The sequence below is a fragment of the Brachyistius frenatus genome, unplaced genomic scaffold (assembly GCF_029030835.1).
Source record: "Brachyistius frenatus isolate BFR_SWC_R1_liver_20210118 unplaced genomic scaffold, ASM2903083v1 Contig_652, whole genome shotgun sequence".
Lineage (NCBI taxonomy): Eukaryota > Metazoa > Chordata > Actinopteri > Embiotocidae > Brachyistius > Brachyistius frenatus.
This window is the reverse complement of record NW_027211251.1, coordinates 1-15,000: the sequence shown is the minus strand read 5'-3', so window position 1 is coordinate 15,000 and position 15,000 is coordinate 1. Positions and strand designations below refer to the sequence as shown.

The 15,000-nt window shown below is 46.7% G+C and overlaps 1 protein-coding gene across 4 annotated transcripts in view; it reads left to right on the top strand.

The window, feature by feature from the left end:
- The window catches only part of tiprl (TIP41, TOR signaling pathway regulator-like (S. cerevisiae)), a 19,709-nt gene extending 8,914 nt beyond the window's left edge, over positions 1-10,795 (top strand). For 3 of the 4 annotated variants that reach the window (XM_069688617.1, XM_069688619.1, XM_069688618.1), the window contains 3 exons: positions 2,028-2,123; positions 2,252-2,314; positions 4,764-5,506. In XM_069688617.1, coding sequence (XP_069544718.1) covers positions 2,028-2,123; positions 2,252-2,314; positions 4,764-4,895 — 291 coding nt within the window. In that variant the 3' untranslated portion in view covers positions 4,896-5,506. Of the gene's footprint in view, positions 1-2,027; positions 2,124-2,251; positions 2,315-4,763; positions 5,507-7,856; positions 7,950-8,174; positions 8,352-8,537; positions 8,613-8,755; positions 8,799-8,904; positions 9,032-10,024 lie in introns of those variants that run through there. The other variant, XM_069688621.1, reaches the window with a different exon arrangement.
- The last annotated feature ends 4,205 nt before the right edge of the window (positions 10,796-15,000 follow it).

Here is a 15,000-nt window from a genome sequence, read left to right as displayed (position 1 = left end):
ATGGAGACCTCAGGACATCAGGAGCTCTTCCCTGAGGCAGCAGCTCATTATTCATCTGCAGCAGTTCGTACAAACATCTCAGACACACCTCCACCCAGGACAACCTTCATGGTGGTGGGAAACACCATCACTTCCTGCTCGTTTACATGAACAGACTGTAGATGGTCCATCAGTCTAGTCTTCCATCAGTCTGTCCTCCATCAGTATATTCCTCCATCAGTGTCCTCCACAGCAGTGTGTCCCCACATCAGTCTAGTCCTCCATTAGTCTGTCTTCCATCAGTCTATTCCTCCATCATTCTGTCCTCCACCAGTCTGTCCTGCATCAGTCTGTCCTCCACCAGTGTCTTCCTCCACCAGTGTGTCCCCACATCAGTCTGTTCCCACATCAGTCTAGTCCTCCATCAGTCTGTCCTCCATCAGTCTATTCCTACATCAGTCTGTCCTCCACCAGTGTGTCCTCTACCAGTGTGTCCTCCCCACCAGTGTCCTCCATCAGTCTATTCCTCCACCAGTGTGTCCTCCACCAGTGTCTTCCATCAGTCTATTCCTCCACCAGTGTGTCCTCCATCAGTCTATTCCTCCACCAGTGTCTTCCCCACCAGTGTGTCTCCCACCAGTGTGTCTTCTATCAGTGTTTTCCCCACCAGTGTGTCCTCCATCAGTCTGTCTTCCATAAGTCTATTCCTCCATCATTCTGTCCTCCACCAGTGTCTTCCTCCACCAGTGTGTCCCCACATCAGTCTAGTCCTCCATCAGTCTATTCCTACATCAGTCTGTCCTCCACCAGTGTCTTCCCCACCAGTGTGTTCTCCATCAGTCTATTCCTCCACCAGTGTGTCCTCCATCAGTCTATTCCTCCACCAGTGTGTCTTTCATCAGTCTATTCCTCCACCAGTATGTCCTCCACCTGTGTGTCCTCCATCAGTCTATTCCTCCACCAGTGTCTTCCACCAGTGTGTCTTCCCCACCAGTGTTTTCCCCACCAGTGTGTCCTCCATTAGTCTATTCCTCCATCAGTCTGTCCTCAATCAGTCTATTCTTCCACCCATCTGTCCTCCACCAATGTTTCCTCCCCACCAGTGTGTCCTCCACCAGTGTCTTCCCCACCAGTGTGTCCTCCATCAGCCTATTCCTCCACCCGTCCGTCCTCCACCAGTGTGTCCTCCCCATCAGTGTGTCCTCCACCAGTGTCTTCCCCACCAGTGTGTCTTCCATCAGTCTATTCATCCATCATTCTGTCCTCCGTTAGCCTATTCCTCCATCATTCTGTCCTCCATTAGTCTATTCCTCCACCCGTCTGTCCTCCACCAGTGTGTCCTCCACCAGTGTGTCTTCCATCAGTCTATTCATCCATCATTCTGTCCTCCATTAGCCTATTCCTCCATCAGTCTGTCCTCCATCAGTCTATTCCTCCACCCGTCTGTCCTCCACCAGTGTGTCGTCTCCACCAGTGTCTTCCCCACAAGTGTGTCTTTCACCAGTGTGTCCTCCATCAGTCTATTCATCCATCATTCTGTCCTCCATTAGTCTATTCCTCCACCCGTCTGTCCTCCACCAGTGTGTCCTCCATCAGTCTATTCATCCATCATTCTGTCCTCCATTAGTCTATTCCTCCACCAGTGTGTCCTCCATCATTCTGTCCTCCATTAGTCTATTCCTCCATTAGTCTGTCCTCCATCAGTCTATTCCTCCACCTGTCTGTCCTCCACCAGTGTCTTCCCCACCAGTGTGTCCTCCATCAGTCTATTCATCCATCACTCTGTCCTCCATCATTCTATTCCTCCATCAGTCTGTCCTCCATCAGTCTATTCCTCCACCCGTCTGTCCTCCCCACCAGTGTGTCCTCCACCAGTGTCTTCCCCACCAGTGTGTCCTCCATTAGTCTATTCCTCCACCCGTCTGTCCTCCATCAGTCTATTCCTCCACCCGTCTGTCCTCCCCACCAGTGTGTCCTCCACCAGTGTCCCCCTGTCTCCTGTGCCTGACCCCCTGCTGAGTTAGTGTGTGTGTGTGTGTGTTCTTCAGAGAGTGATGCCCACCGGTTTCTTCTTGTTGCTGCGTTTCTTCCTGCGAGTGGACGGCGTGCTGATCAGGATCAATGACACTCGACTGTACCACGAGGTGAGTTGGTCTCCATCAGGTGGGATAGATGTGATGTCATGTGACTGAAGCAGACTGGAATCAGTCATGTGATGTCTTTATGTCATGTGATGACGTGGTGTCATGTGACTAAATGTTTGTGATTCCAGGCTGGGAAGGATTTCATGCTGCGAGAGTTCAGCACAAGAGAGAGCAAGATATCAGAACTGAAGGTGAGACACAGTAGCACCTGTAGACCTCTAGACCCCCTACACACCTGTAGACCTCTAGACCCCCTACACACCTGTAGACCTCTAGACCCCCTACACACCTGTAGACCTCTAGACCCCCTACACACCTGTAGACATTACATTACATTTCATTACATTACATTTATCTGACTCTTTTATCCAAAGCGACTTACAATAAGTTCATTTCAACCATGAGGGTTCAAAACCAGAACAACAACAATCAAGAAAATACAATTTCTTCAAGAAAGACAAACTACAAAGTTCTATCAGTCAGTTCTATTTTACGATACTAAAGTTCTACTGTTCAAGATGGAGGAGGAGGAGGAGGAGGAGGAGGAGTAGTGTGAGTGTATTTAGGAGGTTAAAGATCAGTCGAGCTGCTGCATTCTGGATGAGCTGCAGAGGTCAGATGGTACGAACAGGTAGACCTGCCAGGAGAGAGTTACAGTAGTCCAGACGTGAGATGACCAGAACCTGGACCGGAACCTGTACCAGAGCCTGGACCAGAGCCTGGACCAGAACCTGGATCAGAGCCTGGACCAGAACCTGGATCAGAGCCTGGACCAGAACCTGGACCAGAGCCTGGACCAGAACCTGCACCTCCTTCTGAGTGAGAAGAGGACGTCTTCTCCTGATGTTGTGCAGCATGTATCTACAGGAACGTGTTGTTGCAGTGATGTTGGCAGTAAGAGAGAGTTGACTGTGGAGTGTCTCCGAGGTTCTTATCAGTCAGGGTCGGGATAACAGAGTTGTTGAAGGTAGTAGTCAGGTCGAGGGTGGGACAGTCTTTCCCTGGAAGGAAGAGCAGGTCGGTCTTGTGGAGGTTGATTTCCAGGTGGTGTGAGGACATCCACTGAGAGATGTCAGTCAGACAGGCAGAGATTCATGCTGCTACCTGTGTTTCAGATCGGGGAAAAGAGGATCAGTTGGGTGTCATCAGCATAGCTGTGGTAGGAAAAGACATGCGAGTGAAGGACAGAGCCGAGAGAGTCGGTGTAGAGAGAAGAGGAGGGGACCCGGGACGGAGCCTTGAGGGACACCAGTAGTGAGAGGACAAGGTTCAGACACAGATCCTCTCCAAGTTCCCCGGTAGGTGAGGTCGTTGAGGTAGGATGAGAACAGGGAGAGAGCAGAGCTTGAGACACCGAGGTCCTGAAGGAGGAAAGAAGGATCTGGTGGTTCACTGTGTCCAATGCAGCAGAAGGTCTAGAAGGATCAGGACAGAGGACAGAGAGGGGAGGGAGAGAGAGGGGAGGAGGGAGGGAGAGAGAGGGGAGGAGGGAGAGAGAGAGAGAGAGGAGGAGGGAGAGAGGAGGAGGGAGAGGAAGGAGAGAGGGAGTGAATGTTGTGACGGACAGGTCCAGAGTCTGTTGATGTTGTCAGAGATAAAGAAGTGGTCGGAGACATGAAGTGGAGTTACAGTGAGGTTAGATGTGGAGCAGTTTGTGGTGAAATATAGTCCAGGTGGTTCCAACCTTTGTGAGGAGGAGGAGAAGGACTGAGGGAGACAGCAAAGGAAGACAGGAAGAGCACAAGGTCAGATGACTTCTCAGAAGGACAAGTGGAGGACCATGTTCTGGGACATTTGACAGGAGGATGTCTAATTCGTCCAGAAATTCAAGAGACAGTGAGGTAGGAAGTGGAAGTGGGTAAAGAGAAAACCTCCATTTAGGGAGATGAGTAAACCTGTACCCCCCCTCCCCTCCTCCTCCTCCCTCTACCAGTGGGTCTGGGGGTGTGGCTGAAGGAGAAGACCGAGGAGAGAGCATCAGGGTGGATGTTGTCCAGTGTGATCCAGGTCTTCGGAGACTCCAACGAAAGACTCCTTTGTCTCGATCCTCCGAGTGTTCATACGATGAGCCCTCACAGACGCTGACGCTTCAAGCACTTCCTGGTTTTACAGCAGGGTTGACGCTGGTTGGCTACAGCTGGTCTGACCACACCCCCCTGCTCATTAGCAGCACCAGGTGTTACAAATGGGAGAGCTATTGAAACTCAGCACTATTTAGTCATCGAAAACCAAGAACACTTTGACCAAATCTCTAAACAGTGCCACAAACTTTATTTACCTCAAAGGTAGAAAGTAAAATATAACTTAGTCCTTTATAGAATTGGAGTAAAAGTCTAACTTGTTCTCTTTAACTCAGTTACTTTAGTGAAAACAAGAACCCCTACAGACCTTTAGACCTCTAGATCACCTACAGACCTGTAGACCCCGTACAGACCTCTAGACCTGCAGACCCCCTGCATACCTCTAGACCACCTGCAGACCCCCTACAGACCTCTAGACCACCTACAGAGCTGTAGACCCCCTTCAGATCTATAGACCTGTAGACCCCCTACAGATTTATAGACCCCCTACAAACCCATAGACCTGGATCCTTCATGATGAGGGTACCGTTGGGTTCTAACAGGTTCCTCGTCTCTCCAGAACGTTCCCGCTGCTCTCTACACCGATCCCAATGAGATCGCCCAGCACCTGACCCTGAAGCTGACCGAGTGTGACAAGCTGGAGCTCCCGGAGACGCAGCCTGAGACGGACGGTTCTGAAGAGGTCCAGTAGCGGTGCTGTGAGGTCCAGACGGATGTGTTGCATGAAGACGAACGGGAACAGTAGTCTTAATCTCACAGTAACGTGTACAGAGTTTTTCTATGTGAAGTCATATGGTAGGAACCTGACCCTTGTCCTGCTTCACCTGTAGTTCTGACCCGTTTTGTACTGACAGGAGGCCCGCTATGACTGCTCTTTGTAATATGAGTGTAGTAATGATAGTGAGTCCGTACGGCACAGAGCAGCACTGTGTTCTCATCAGGAGGTCTGTAAATACATCTGCTGTATTTTTTATGGTGTTTTCCATTTGCGAGTCAAACACCTCCAGAACGTGTGAATGTCCAACATCTGGCCCAATAAAGTTCCTCCGTGTAAATACCACCTTCTGGGTCTTTGTTGGATTACATCCCATAATGAGTGTAATTATGTTCAGACATGTTCAGGTTTATTCCACATGTTCTCCTGTTGTGTCTCAGCAGGACAGCTGCAGCACTGACATGTGATCAGTGAGTAGTCCAACTACCAAACATTCATATACACCAGTTTCTGTGTTTACATTAAAAAACATCTGTTCATTAAATCACATATAAACTAATAAAGATTCAGTCCGCTGTCACAGCTGATTTAGTTCATGCTCTGTTCATTGTTCTCTACCGATGTTATACATAAAGTTTTTTTTATTCAGTTTGGATCAGCCGGAGGGACGGTGCCGCTGAACTCTACGCTGTTGTGATTGGTTGTAAAAGTGTCCGCTGCAATGATTGGTTATTTTGCCTACGGTCACGTGGTCCTTAAACCAATCCCTAACCTTGATCCTGACTCTTAACTTGAACCCCGAGTACTACCTAACAAACTAATCATGGGCGGGTGTCCTTCCCGACGATCCAGTCTAGCCCCAACCCTCCGAACACAGACGGGCAGTAAAATGGCGGACAAACAGACGGTGACGTCTCACTCGGCTGACCAATCGGCTCTCTCCGGTCCTGACAGCTGGCCAATCACAGAGCCCGCAGCAGGCTGGAAACTATTCAACATGGAGACAACAGTTGAGAAGCTCGAGGCGATGGTAAGCTAGTCCTTTATTCTCTGTCCTGTTCATGTCCTCGGTCCGTCCGGAGACAGTCGGCAGGTAGTTAAGGACGACCGGGAGACACCGTGTCCCCGACACGGTTTTATCGGTCTCTAACTGTTCAAACTCCGGAGCGACACCCAGCAGGTCCTCCGTGGTCCTCTGTCCTGTCTATCCTCTGTCTCTGACCTCCTGTCTTCGAGCACTGTCCTGTCCCCAATCTCCACAGTCCCACCCAGACGAGCCACATCTGTGAGTGTCCACATCTGTAAGTGTCCACAGCTGGTCTCAGATCAGCAGTGGACATAAGACACACGGCTTCAACAGTGTCTTTCTCAGCAGAGCTCCAATTATTATTGTTGGACTTGAGACATTCATGACTCATTTGTAGCTGCTGGTTGTCCCTCACAGCTTGGACAGACACTGTGGACAGCAGAAAGGCGAGACTTCATGTGAGGACAGACTTTGTCCCCCTGACCTACTGCAGTCCTCTATAAGTCCATCAAAGTGAAAGTCCAGGTCCTCAGGGTGCTATAGAGGACATGTCCATGAGTGCCTGCTTCATTTTGAGATGTTGGTTACTTTGGTTTTATTTATCAGATTTTATTTGGTTTTATTTGATTTTATCTGGTTTTATTTATCAGATTTTATCTGGTTTTATTTGATTTTATCTGGTTTTATCAGATTTTATCTGGTTTTATTTATCAGATTTTATCTGGTTTTATTTGCTTTTATCTGGTTTTATCAGATTTTATCTGGTTTTATTTATCAGATTTTATCTGGTTTTATTTGCTTTTATCTGGTTTTATTTGCTTTTATCTAGTTTTATTTATCAGATTTTATCTGGTTTTATTTGATTTTATCTGGTTTTATTAGGTTTTATCTGGTTTTATTTGATTTTATCTGGTTTTATTTGGTTTTATCTGGGTTTTATTTGGTTTTATCTGGTTTTATCTGGTTTTATTTGATTTTATCTGGTTTTATTTGATTTTATCTGGTTTTATTTGATTTTATCAGATTTTATCTGGTTTTATTTGATTTTATCTGATTTTATCTGGTTTTATTTGATTTTATCTGGTTTTATCAGATTTTATCTGGTTTTATTTGGTTTTATTTATCAGATTTTATCTGGTTTTATTTGATTTTATCTGGTTTTATTTGGTTTTATCTAGTTTTATTTATCAGATTCTATCTGGTTTTATTTGATTTTATCTGGTTTTATTAGGTTTTATCTGGTTTTATTTGATTTTATCTGGTTTTATCTGGTTTTATTTGGTTTTATCTAGTTTTATTTATCAGATTTTATCTGGTTTTATTTGATTTTATCTGGTTTTATTTGATTTTATCTGGTTTTATCAGATTTTATCTGGTTTTATTTGATTTTATCTGGTTTTATCAGATTTTATCTGGTTTTATTTGATTTTATCTGGTTTTATCAGATTTTATCTGGTTTTATTTGGTTTTATTAGGTTTTATCTGGTTTTATCTGGTTTTATTTGGTTTTATCTGATTGTATCTGGTTTTATTTGGTTTTATCTGGTTTTATCTGATTTTATCTGGTTTTATGTTCCAGCTGTTGGCAGCTGCTCTGACTTCATTGCACTTCTGTACCAGACTGAGAGTAGTGCAATAGTATCGTCAAAGCATCTGACAATGGCACCACGGCTCTACGTCCACAGGGAGACACCACACAATGCACAGAGACATCACACACTGCAGGGAGACGCGGAGACACCACACACTGCAGGGAGACCCGGAGACATCACACTGCACAGAGACACCACACACTGCAGGGAGGGAGGGACGGACAGACAGAGCAGAGAGACAGTCCATCCTTGTGTCGGAGCAGAAGAGGGCGGGGCCTGTTGTTACCTGCTGAGGTGTAACTGCGAGTGTTTCTCCAGTTCCTGAAGTCAGAGGCGGACCTGGAGTACATCGAGAAGAGGCTGAAGCTGGACTTCATCAACAACACTGCAGACAATGGATGTCCCTCTGAGGTGAGGACCAGCTGGCTTTAGAAAGACTCATGTCCCCGAGGACATCCTGACTGTCGGCTCCTTTGTCCTCTGAAACATGAATTCTCTATAATATATTTTCTCTCTGATATCAGACATGTTAATGAACAGAACCAAACATAGAAGTGCAATTAGACCCAAAGAGGACAAAGACAACACGGTGTTGTTTGTCCTCACCTGACCACCAGGTGTTCTGTGTGTCTGCAGGAGAACCCGGCGCTGATGTTGGAGAACCTGAAGGCCATCAAGGCCAAACACTCTGCGCTGAGCAGCCAGGTGAAGGAGATCACTGCCGCTCAGAGGGAGTCCATGGACACCATCAGAGCCCAGCTGGGCAGCGCCATGACGCTGGTGCAGCAGCTACAGGACACCACCGGCACACAGGTACACACTACACACTGTACACACAGTACATACAGTACACAATACACACAGGTACACACTACACATTACACACTGTACACACAGTACATACAGTACACAATACACACTACACACTGTATCTGTATTGTACTTGTAAGAACTGTGTGTGTGTGTGTGTGTGTGTGTGTGTGTGTGTCCCTGTTGCAGGTGGATCCACTGACTGAGAGTGAACAGGAAGCAGCAGCTCTGCTGAGTTCAGCCATCAGTCACAGTACATCAGAGGTAAGATCCCACACAGCTGCAGTCACTGCTCACCTGAGGAGCAGGTGAAGGCCACATCAGTAGTGGGAGCTGTTCTCCACCACGTGTTCTCCTTCACATGTTCTCTGCTTATTTCTGCTGTTAATCAGGATGTGTTCTTCCAGGTGTGTCCTGCTGGAGCATCTTCTGACCTGCAGCAGCCTCAGAGTGAGTCGCTAACCTTCCACAAACTGTTGGTCTCTGTTGGTTGATCTGATCCTTCTCCAGTTCCTGGATTCGATCAGCTGACTGAGATGAACTTGTGTGTTTGCAGGCTGTGACAGTGACGAGGTGAGTGCAGTCATGTTGGAGGCGGTTCCTCTCAGCCTACGCTCCAACATCAATCTGGAGGATCTCAACGCCTTCTACCAGCAGCTGCAGCATCATCTCAGAACCAACAGGTAGGAGAATAACTGTCTTTCAGAGGCTACAGTCAGAGATTATGAACAGTCTACAGTCAGCCTACAGTCAGCCTACAGTCAGCCTACAGTCTACAGTCAGCCTACAGTCAGAGATTATGAACAGTCTACAGTCAGCCTACAGTCTACAGTCAGTCTACAGTCAGCCTACAGTCAGAGATTATAAAGTCTACAGTCAGAGATTATGAACAGTCTACAGTCAGCCTACAGTCAGAGATTATGAACAGTCTACAGTCAGCCTACAGTCTACAGTCAGCCTACAGTCAGAGATTATGAACAGTCTACAGTCAGCCTACAGTCTACAGTCAGTCTACAGTCAGCCTACAGTCAGAGATTATAAAGTCTACAGTCAGAGATTATGAACAGTCTACAGTCAGCCTACAGTCTACAGTCAGCCTACAGTCAGAGATTATGAACAGTCTACAGTCAGCCTACAGTCTACAGTCAGTCTACAGTCAGCCTACAGTCAGAGATTATAAAGTCTACAGTCAGAGATTATGAACAGTCTACAGTCAGCCTACAGTCTACAGTCAGCCTGCAGTCAGAGATTATGAACAGTCTACAGTCAGCCTACAGTCTACAGTCAGCCTACAGTCAGAGATTATGAACAGTCTACAGTCAGCCTACAGTCTACAGTCAGCCTGCAGTCAGAGATTATGAACAGTCTACAGTCAGCCTACAGTCTACAGTCAGTCTACAGTCAGCCTACAGTCAGAGATTATAAAGTCTACAGTCAGAGATTATAAACAGTCTACAGTCAGACGTTCCAGTCAGTCTACAGTCAAAGGGTACTGAGGAGGAGAGCAGGATCAGTGAACTGATTGAAGGATTACAGTCTTACATGACTGGAGTCAGACATGTTTGTCTCAACGCAACATGTTTCAGCTTTTCTGAAGTCCAAACTTCATTAACTGTCCTGATGGGGTCTCTGACTGGGACACTGCAGCATCACTAGTCTCCTGTCGTCCTCCTCAGTGGCTCGCTCAGCATCCAGAAAATGAAGCAGCTGAAGGTGTCCGATACCAGGCTGAAGGTCCTGCAGCACCTGTGTCTGGTGGAGCTGGACAGGAAAGGTCACGTCCGTCTGGTCCTGTGAGGATGCTACCGACAGGATGGGTTCTGCCCGGTGTCAGCTGGGTGTCCTGGAGTCTTCATCTGACTCGGCAGCTCTGAGGACACAGAGATCACCTGAAGTTTGGACCACATCAGTCCCACCTTCAGTTCAGAAGCAGATGTTTACTGTTCCAGTTTAGTGATGTAAAGGACAGCATTACCTCCAGGACGTGGTCATCTCTTCCTCCTGCTTCCTCGCCTGTGTTAACAGAGACCTCCTCTTCATCATTCGGCTCCTGCTGCAGCTTCACTGCTCAGTTGGATTCATGGTGCGTCGTGTCAGATGACTCCGACACCCACCACCCCTTCTCATCTGTAATGTACTGAAACCTTTCATCCTGCAGCCTCTGTTTCTCTCCTCTATCCTCAAACAACATGCATGATGTCTGCTGCCTGGCGGAGACATTTCTCATGTCAGGACACACTTTACTATCACAAGCTACTAATTTATACCAATTTTTTAAAAGTGACCCTTCATGAAAGAAGGAAGCTGCAGAGACACTGCTGTGATGAAGGTCAGTGTTCAGGTGTGTAGACTGACACTGATGATGAAGATTTAAAGGCCTTGAACATGTGGGTATTGTGTCATGGTGGGGGGGTTACAGAACAAAGCACCTTTAAGGTATAAGACTCAGTTTTATTATCTCTAAATAAACCAACAGTGTAAATAATATTGCAGACAGTTTGGTTCTTTAAGCAGCTGAACAGAAACAAACAGTGAACATCGAACAGTTTCTCAACACAAAAATGAATTCAGATTGAACTAGTTTGTTTGGAGCTTCTACAACAGACTGGATGAAACAGAACAGTCGTGAGAACAGAAGTGTTCCTCTGCTGTGGTTCTCAGTCTGGTGTCCAACAGTCCTCCAGGTACTGCAGACATACAGACTGGATCAGCACCGACAACCTCTGTGGAGACATGATGATCTCATCAATTCGGATTCTCTCTGCGACACAAACATCTCTTTATTTCCCTGTGAATCATGTTTTTATTTTATCCTTTCTAACCAAAGTGAAGCTCTTAATGTCACGACTGTGTGGATGTAAACATGGATATTTCACTTTATGAATATTAAAGTACACATCCTAACACAGCTGGTATACACACACACACACACACACACACACACACACACACACACACACACACACACACACACACACACACACACAGTGTTAGTATACAGTTAGGACACACACTGTTAGTACACACAGTTAGTACACAGTTAATATAGACAGTGTTAGTACACAGTTAGTACACACACTGTTAGTATACACTGTTAGCACACACACACACACAGTTAGTATACACACTTAGTACAGTTAGTATACACACACTGTTAGTATACACACTTAGTACACACACTGTTAGTGTACACACACTGTTAGTATATACTTTACCAGATATGTATGTTTTTCCGGGAGGTGTGTGTGTGTTTTCAGGAGCTCTCTTCACTGGAGCTGAGAGTGTGTGCGCTCTCTCCTCCAGTGTGTCCTTGGTCCAGCTCACACCTACAGGAGACATGGGTTCCTCTCTGTTAGAACAGTCTTCGGTTCTCTACATCGCTTCTTCTCTGTAGACAGGTAATCCTCAGGTCTGCAGTAACAGTAAGTAACAGTACTAACAATAATATATATATATATATATATATATATAACGATACAAACATGAAGATCTTCTGGAATATGATGCATTACTGTAGATCAAACTAACAGCTGTACATAAATCAGTTAAAATAACCACAACCTTAAATAACTACAGCAGTGAAATCCACAGTAATGCAACAATGTTCCTGTTCTGTAAGAACTATGTATCTCTGAAAATCAATAAGTTTAGAAAAACATTTTCCAGCTGATCCAAGAGGGTTTCAATAATTTATTTAGATTACAAAATACCATGTCAGTCAATAAAAGAACATGTAATCCTTCAGTTTATCAGAAACATTGAAATTTAAAATCAAAAGAACTGGCGATACATGGTTTTCAGTGGACAGGACTGTAATCTGAAAAGTAACTGAAGCTGCAACATAAATGTAGTAGAGTAAAAAGTACAAGATTTAGCAAGGAGTGGAAGTATAAAGATCCATTAAATCAAGTACTTCAGTAAATGACTAACATTCAGGGTCAGTAATGTGTTCACTAAATGACTATATATATATATATATAATATATATATGGGCTGGACCACAGTGTGAGGTAGACAGAGACACTGCCGTGCTTCAGCTCCAGCACCACCTCAGATGTTGGACTGTGGAACCAAACCTCTGGTACTCACACTGTGGGGATTCCTGTACTTGGTCCTGGACTAGTTCTAGTTCCCTCCACCTCAAAGCACCGCAGCGCTTCATCCAGTGTAGAGTGGGCTCTGAAAACAAGAGGAGACACATGGGCAGAGGAACCACTCTGCTGGACCGATCTGAGCCCGTCACAAGTCTGACTGTCGTAGAGTCCTATGTTCAGATGGTTAACAGATGAGTAGGTGTGTGTGTGGTCCAGGGATGAGACAGAAGAGGTTCTAACAAGTTCAACAAGATGTCTCAGGCCCTCATCAGGGCAAACTGAATATCTGTCCAACAAACACATGATTTGCTCAGAGTCTAAAAATGAAGAATTATGAGCATGAAAAATATAAATGTGTCAGTCATGTGGAGGCTGCTGCAGAACAGCAGTATGTATCAGCACTTCTAACACCACCTGGGACGGGCCCTTCATGTTCAGCAGGTTCTGGTTCTGGTTCCACCCACCTGTTGGTATCGTTGAATGAAGCTGGACTCTGCAGAGACCCGGGACACTCCCTGAGCCCATTCTCCTTCTCTGGATTGGCTCCCAGCTCACCTGAATGGCCCGTCAGTCCCAGACAGCTGATGTAAACAGAGCTGCTGTCTCCTGCTTCCTCACCATCTCCACATAACCCTTTCATGTTCTTCCTCCTGTCTTCAGTATCCTCCTCCTCCTCCTCCTCCTCCTCCTCCTGGGCTGACTCTGAGAAGAAAAGCTAAATGCACTCAATTCCTTTCATCAGTAAATGATCTCTGAAGTGTTTCAGTACATCACTCAGGTCTGTTAGCGTGCTCGTTTCAGTGTTTATTAAAGGTTTTCTCCTGGTTGTTTTGTGTCCAGTGAAGAGAATGTCTGTTAGAAGATTAAATACTGGACTGGATCAGCACACCTCCCCCAGCTCTTTTAGAGACCTCAGTGCAAGACTGATCCTCTGACTGATCCTGTTTCCTCACTCAGACTGCTTCCAGGAATCTCACTGTATTTCCAGAGTTTCTCAGTGATCTGCTGCATGAAGGTGGACCGTTGATCTGGGGGACCGTTGATCTGGGGGACCGTTGATCTGGGGGACCGTTGATCTGGGGGACCGATTACCTAGAGGACCGTTCACCTGGAGGACCGATCACCTGGAGGACCGATCACCTAGAGGACCGATCACCTAGAGAGAGGACTGATCACCTAGAGAGAGGACTGATCACCTAGAGGACTGATCACCTAGAGAGAGGACTGATCACCTAGAGAGAGGACTGATCACCTAGAGGACTGATCACCTAGAGAGAGGACTGATCACCTAGAGGACTGATCACCTAGAGAGAGGACTGATCACCTAGAGGACTGATCACCTAGAGAGAGGACTGATCACCTAGAGAGAGGACCGATCACCTAGAGAGAGGACTGATCACCTAGAGGACCGATCACCTAGAGAGAGGACTGATCACCTAGAGAGAGGACTGATCACCTAGAGAGAGGACTGATCACCTAGAGGACTGATCACCTAGAGAGAGGACTGATCACCTAGAGAGAGGACTGATCACCTAGAGGACTGATCACCTAGAGAGAGGATTGATCACCTAGAGGACTGATCACCTAGAGAGAGGACTGATCACCTAGAGGACTGATCACCTAGAGAGAGGACTGATCACCTAGAGAGAGGACTGATCACCTAGAGGACTGATCACCTAGAGAGAGGACTGATCACCTAGAGGACTGATCACCTAGAGAGAGGACTGATCACCTAGAGGACCGATCACCTAGAGAGAGGAGGACCGATCACCTAGAGGACCGATCACCTAGAGAGAGGACTGATCACCTAGAGAGAGGACTGATCACCTAGAGGACCGATCACCTAGAGAGAGGACCGATCACCTAGAGAGAGGACTGATCACCTAGAGGACCGATCACCTAGAGAGAGGACCGATCACCTAGAGAGAGAGGATCACCTAGAGAGAGGACTGATCACCTAGAGAGAGAGGACTGATCACCTAGAGAGACTGATCACCTAGAGAGAGATCACCTAGAGGACTGATCACCTAGAGGAGGACTGATCACCTAGAGAGAGGACTGATCACCTAGAGAGACCTAGAGGACTGATCACCTAGAGAGAGGACTGATCACCTAGAGAGAGGACTGATCACCTAGAGGAGGACTGATCACCTAGAGAGAGGACTGATCACCTAGAGGAGAGGACTGATCACCTAGAGAGATCACCTAGAGAGAGGACTGATCACCTAGAGAGAGGACTGATCACCTAGAGGACTGATCACCTAGAGAGAGGACTGATCACCTAGAGGACTGATCACCTAGAGGACTGATCACCTAGAGAGAGGACTGATCACCTAGAGGACTGATCACCTAGAGAGAGGACTGATCACCTAGAGAGAGGACTGATCACCTAGAGGACTGATCACCTAGAGAGAGGACTGATCACCTAGAGGACCGATCACCTAGAGAGAGGACCGATCACCTAGAGAGAGGACTGATCACCTAGAGGACCGATCACCTAGAGAGAGGACTGATCACCTAGAGGAGGACTGGAGAGAGGACTGATCACCTAGAGAGAG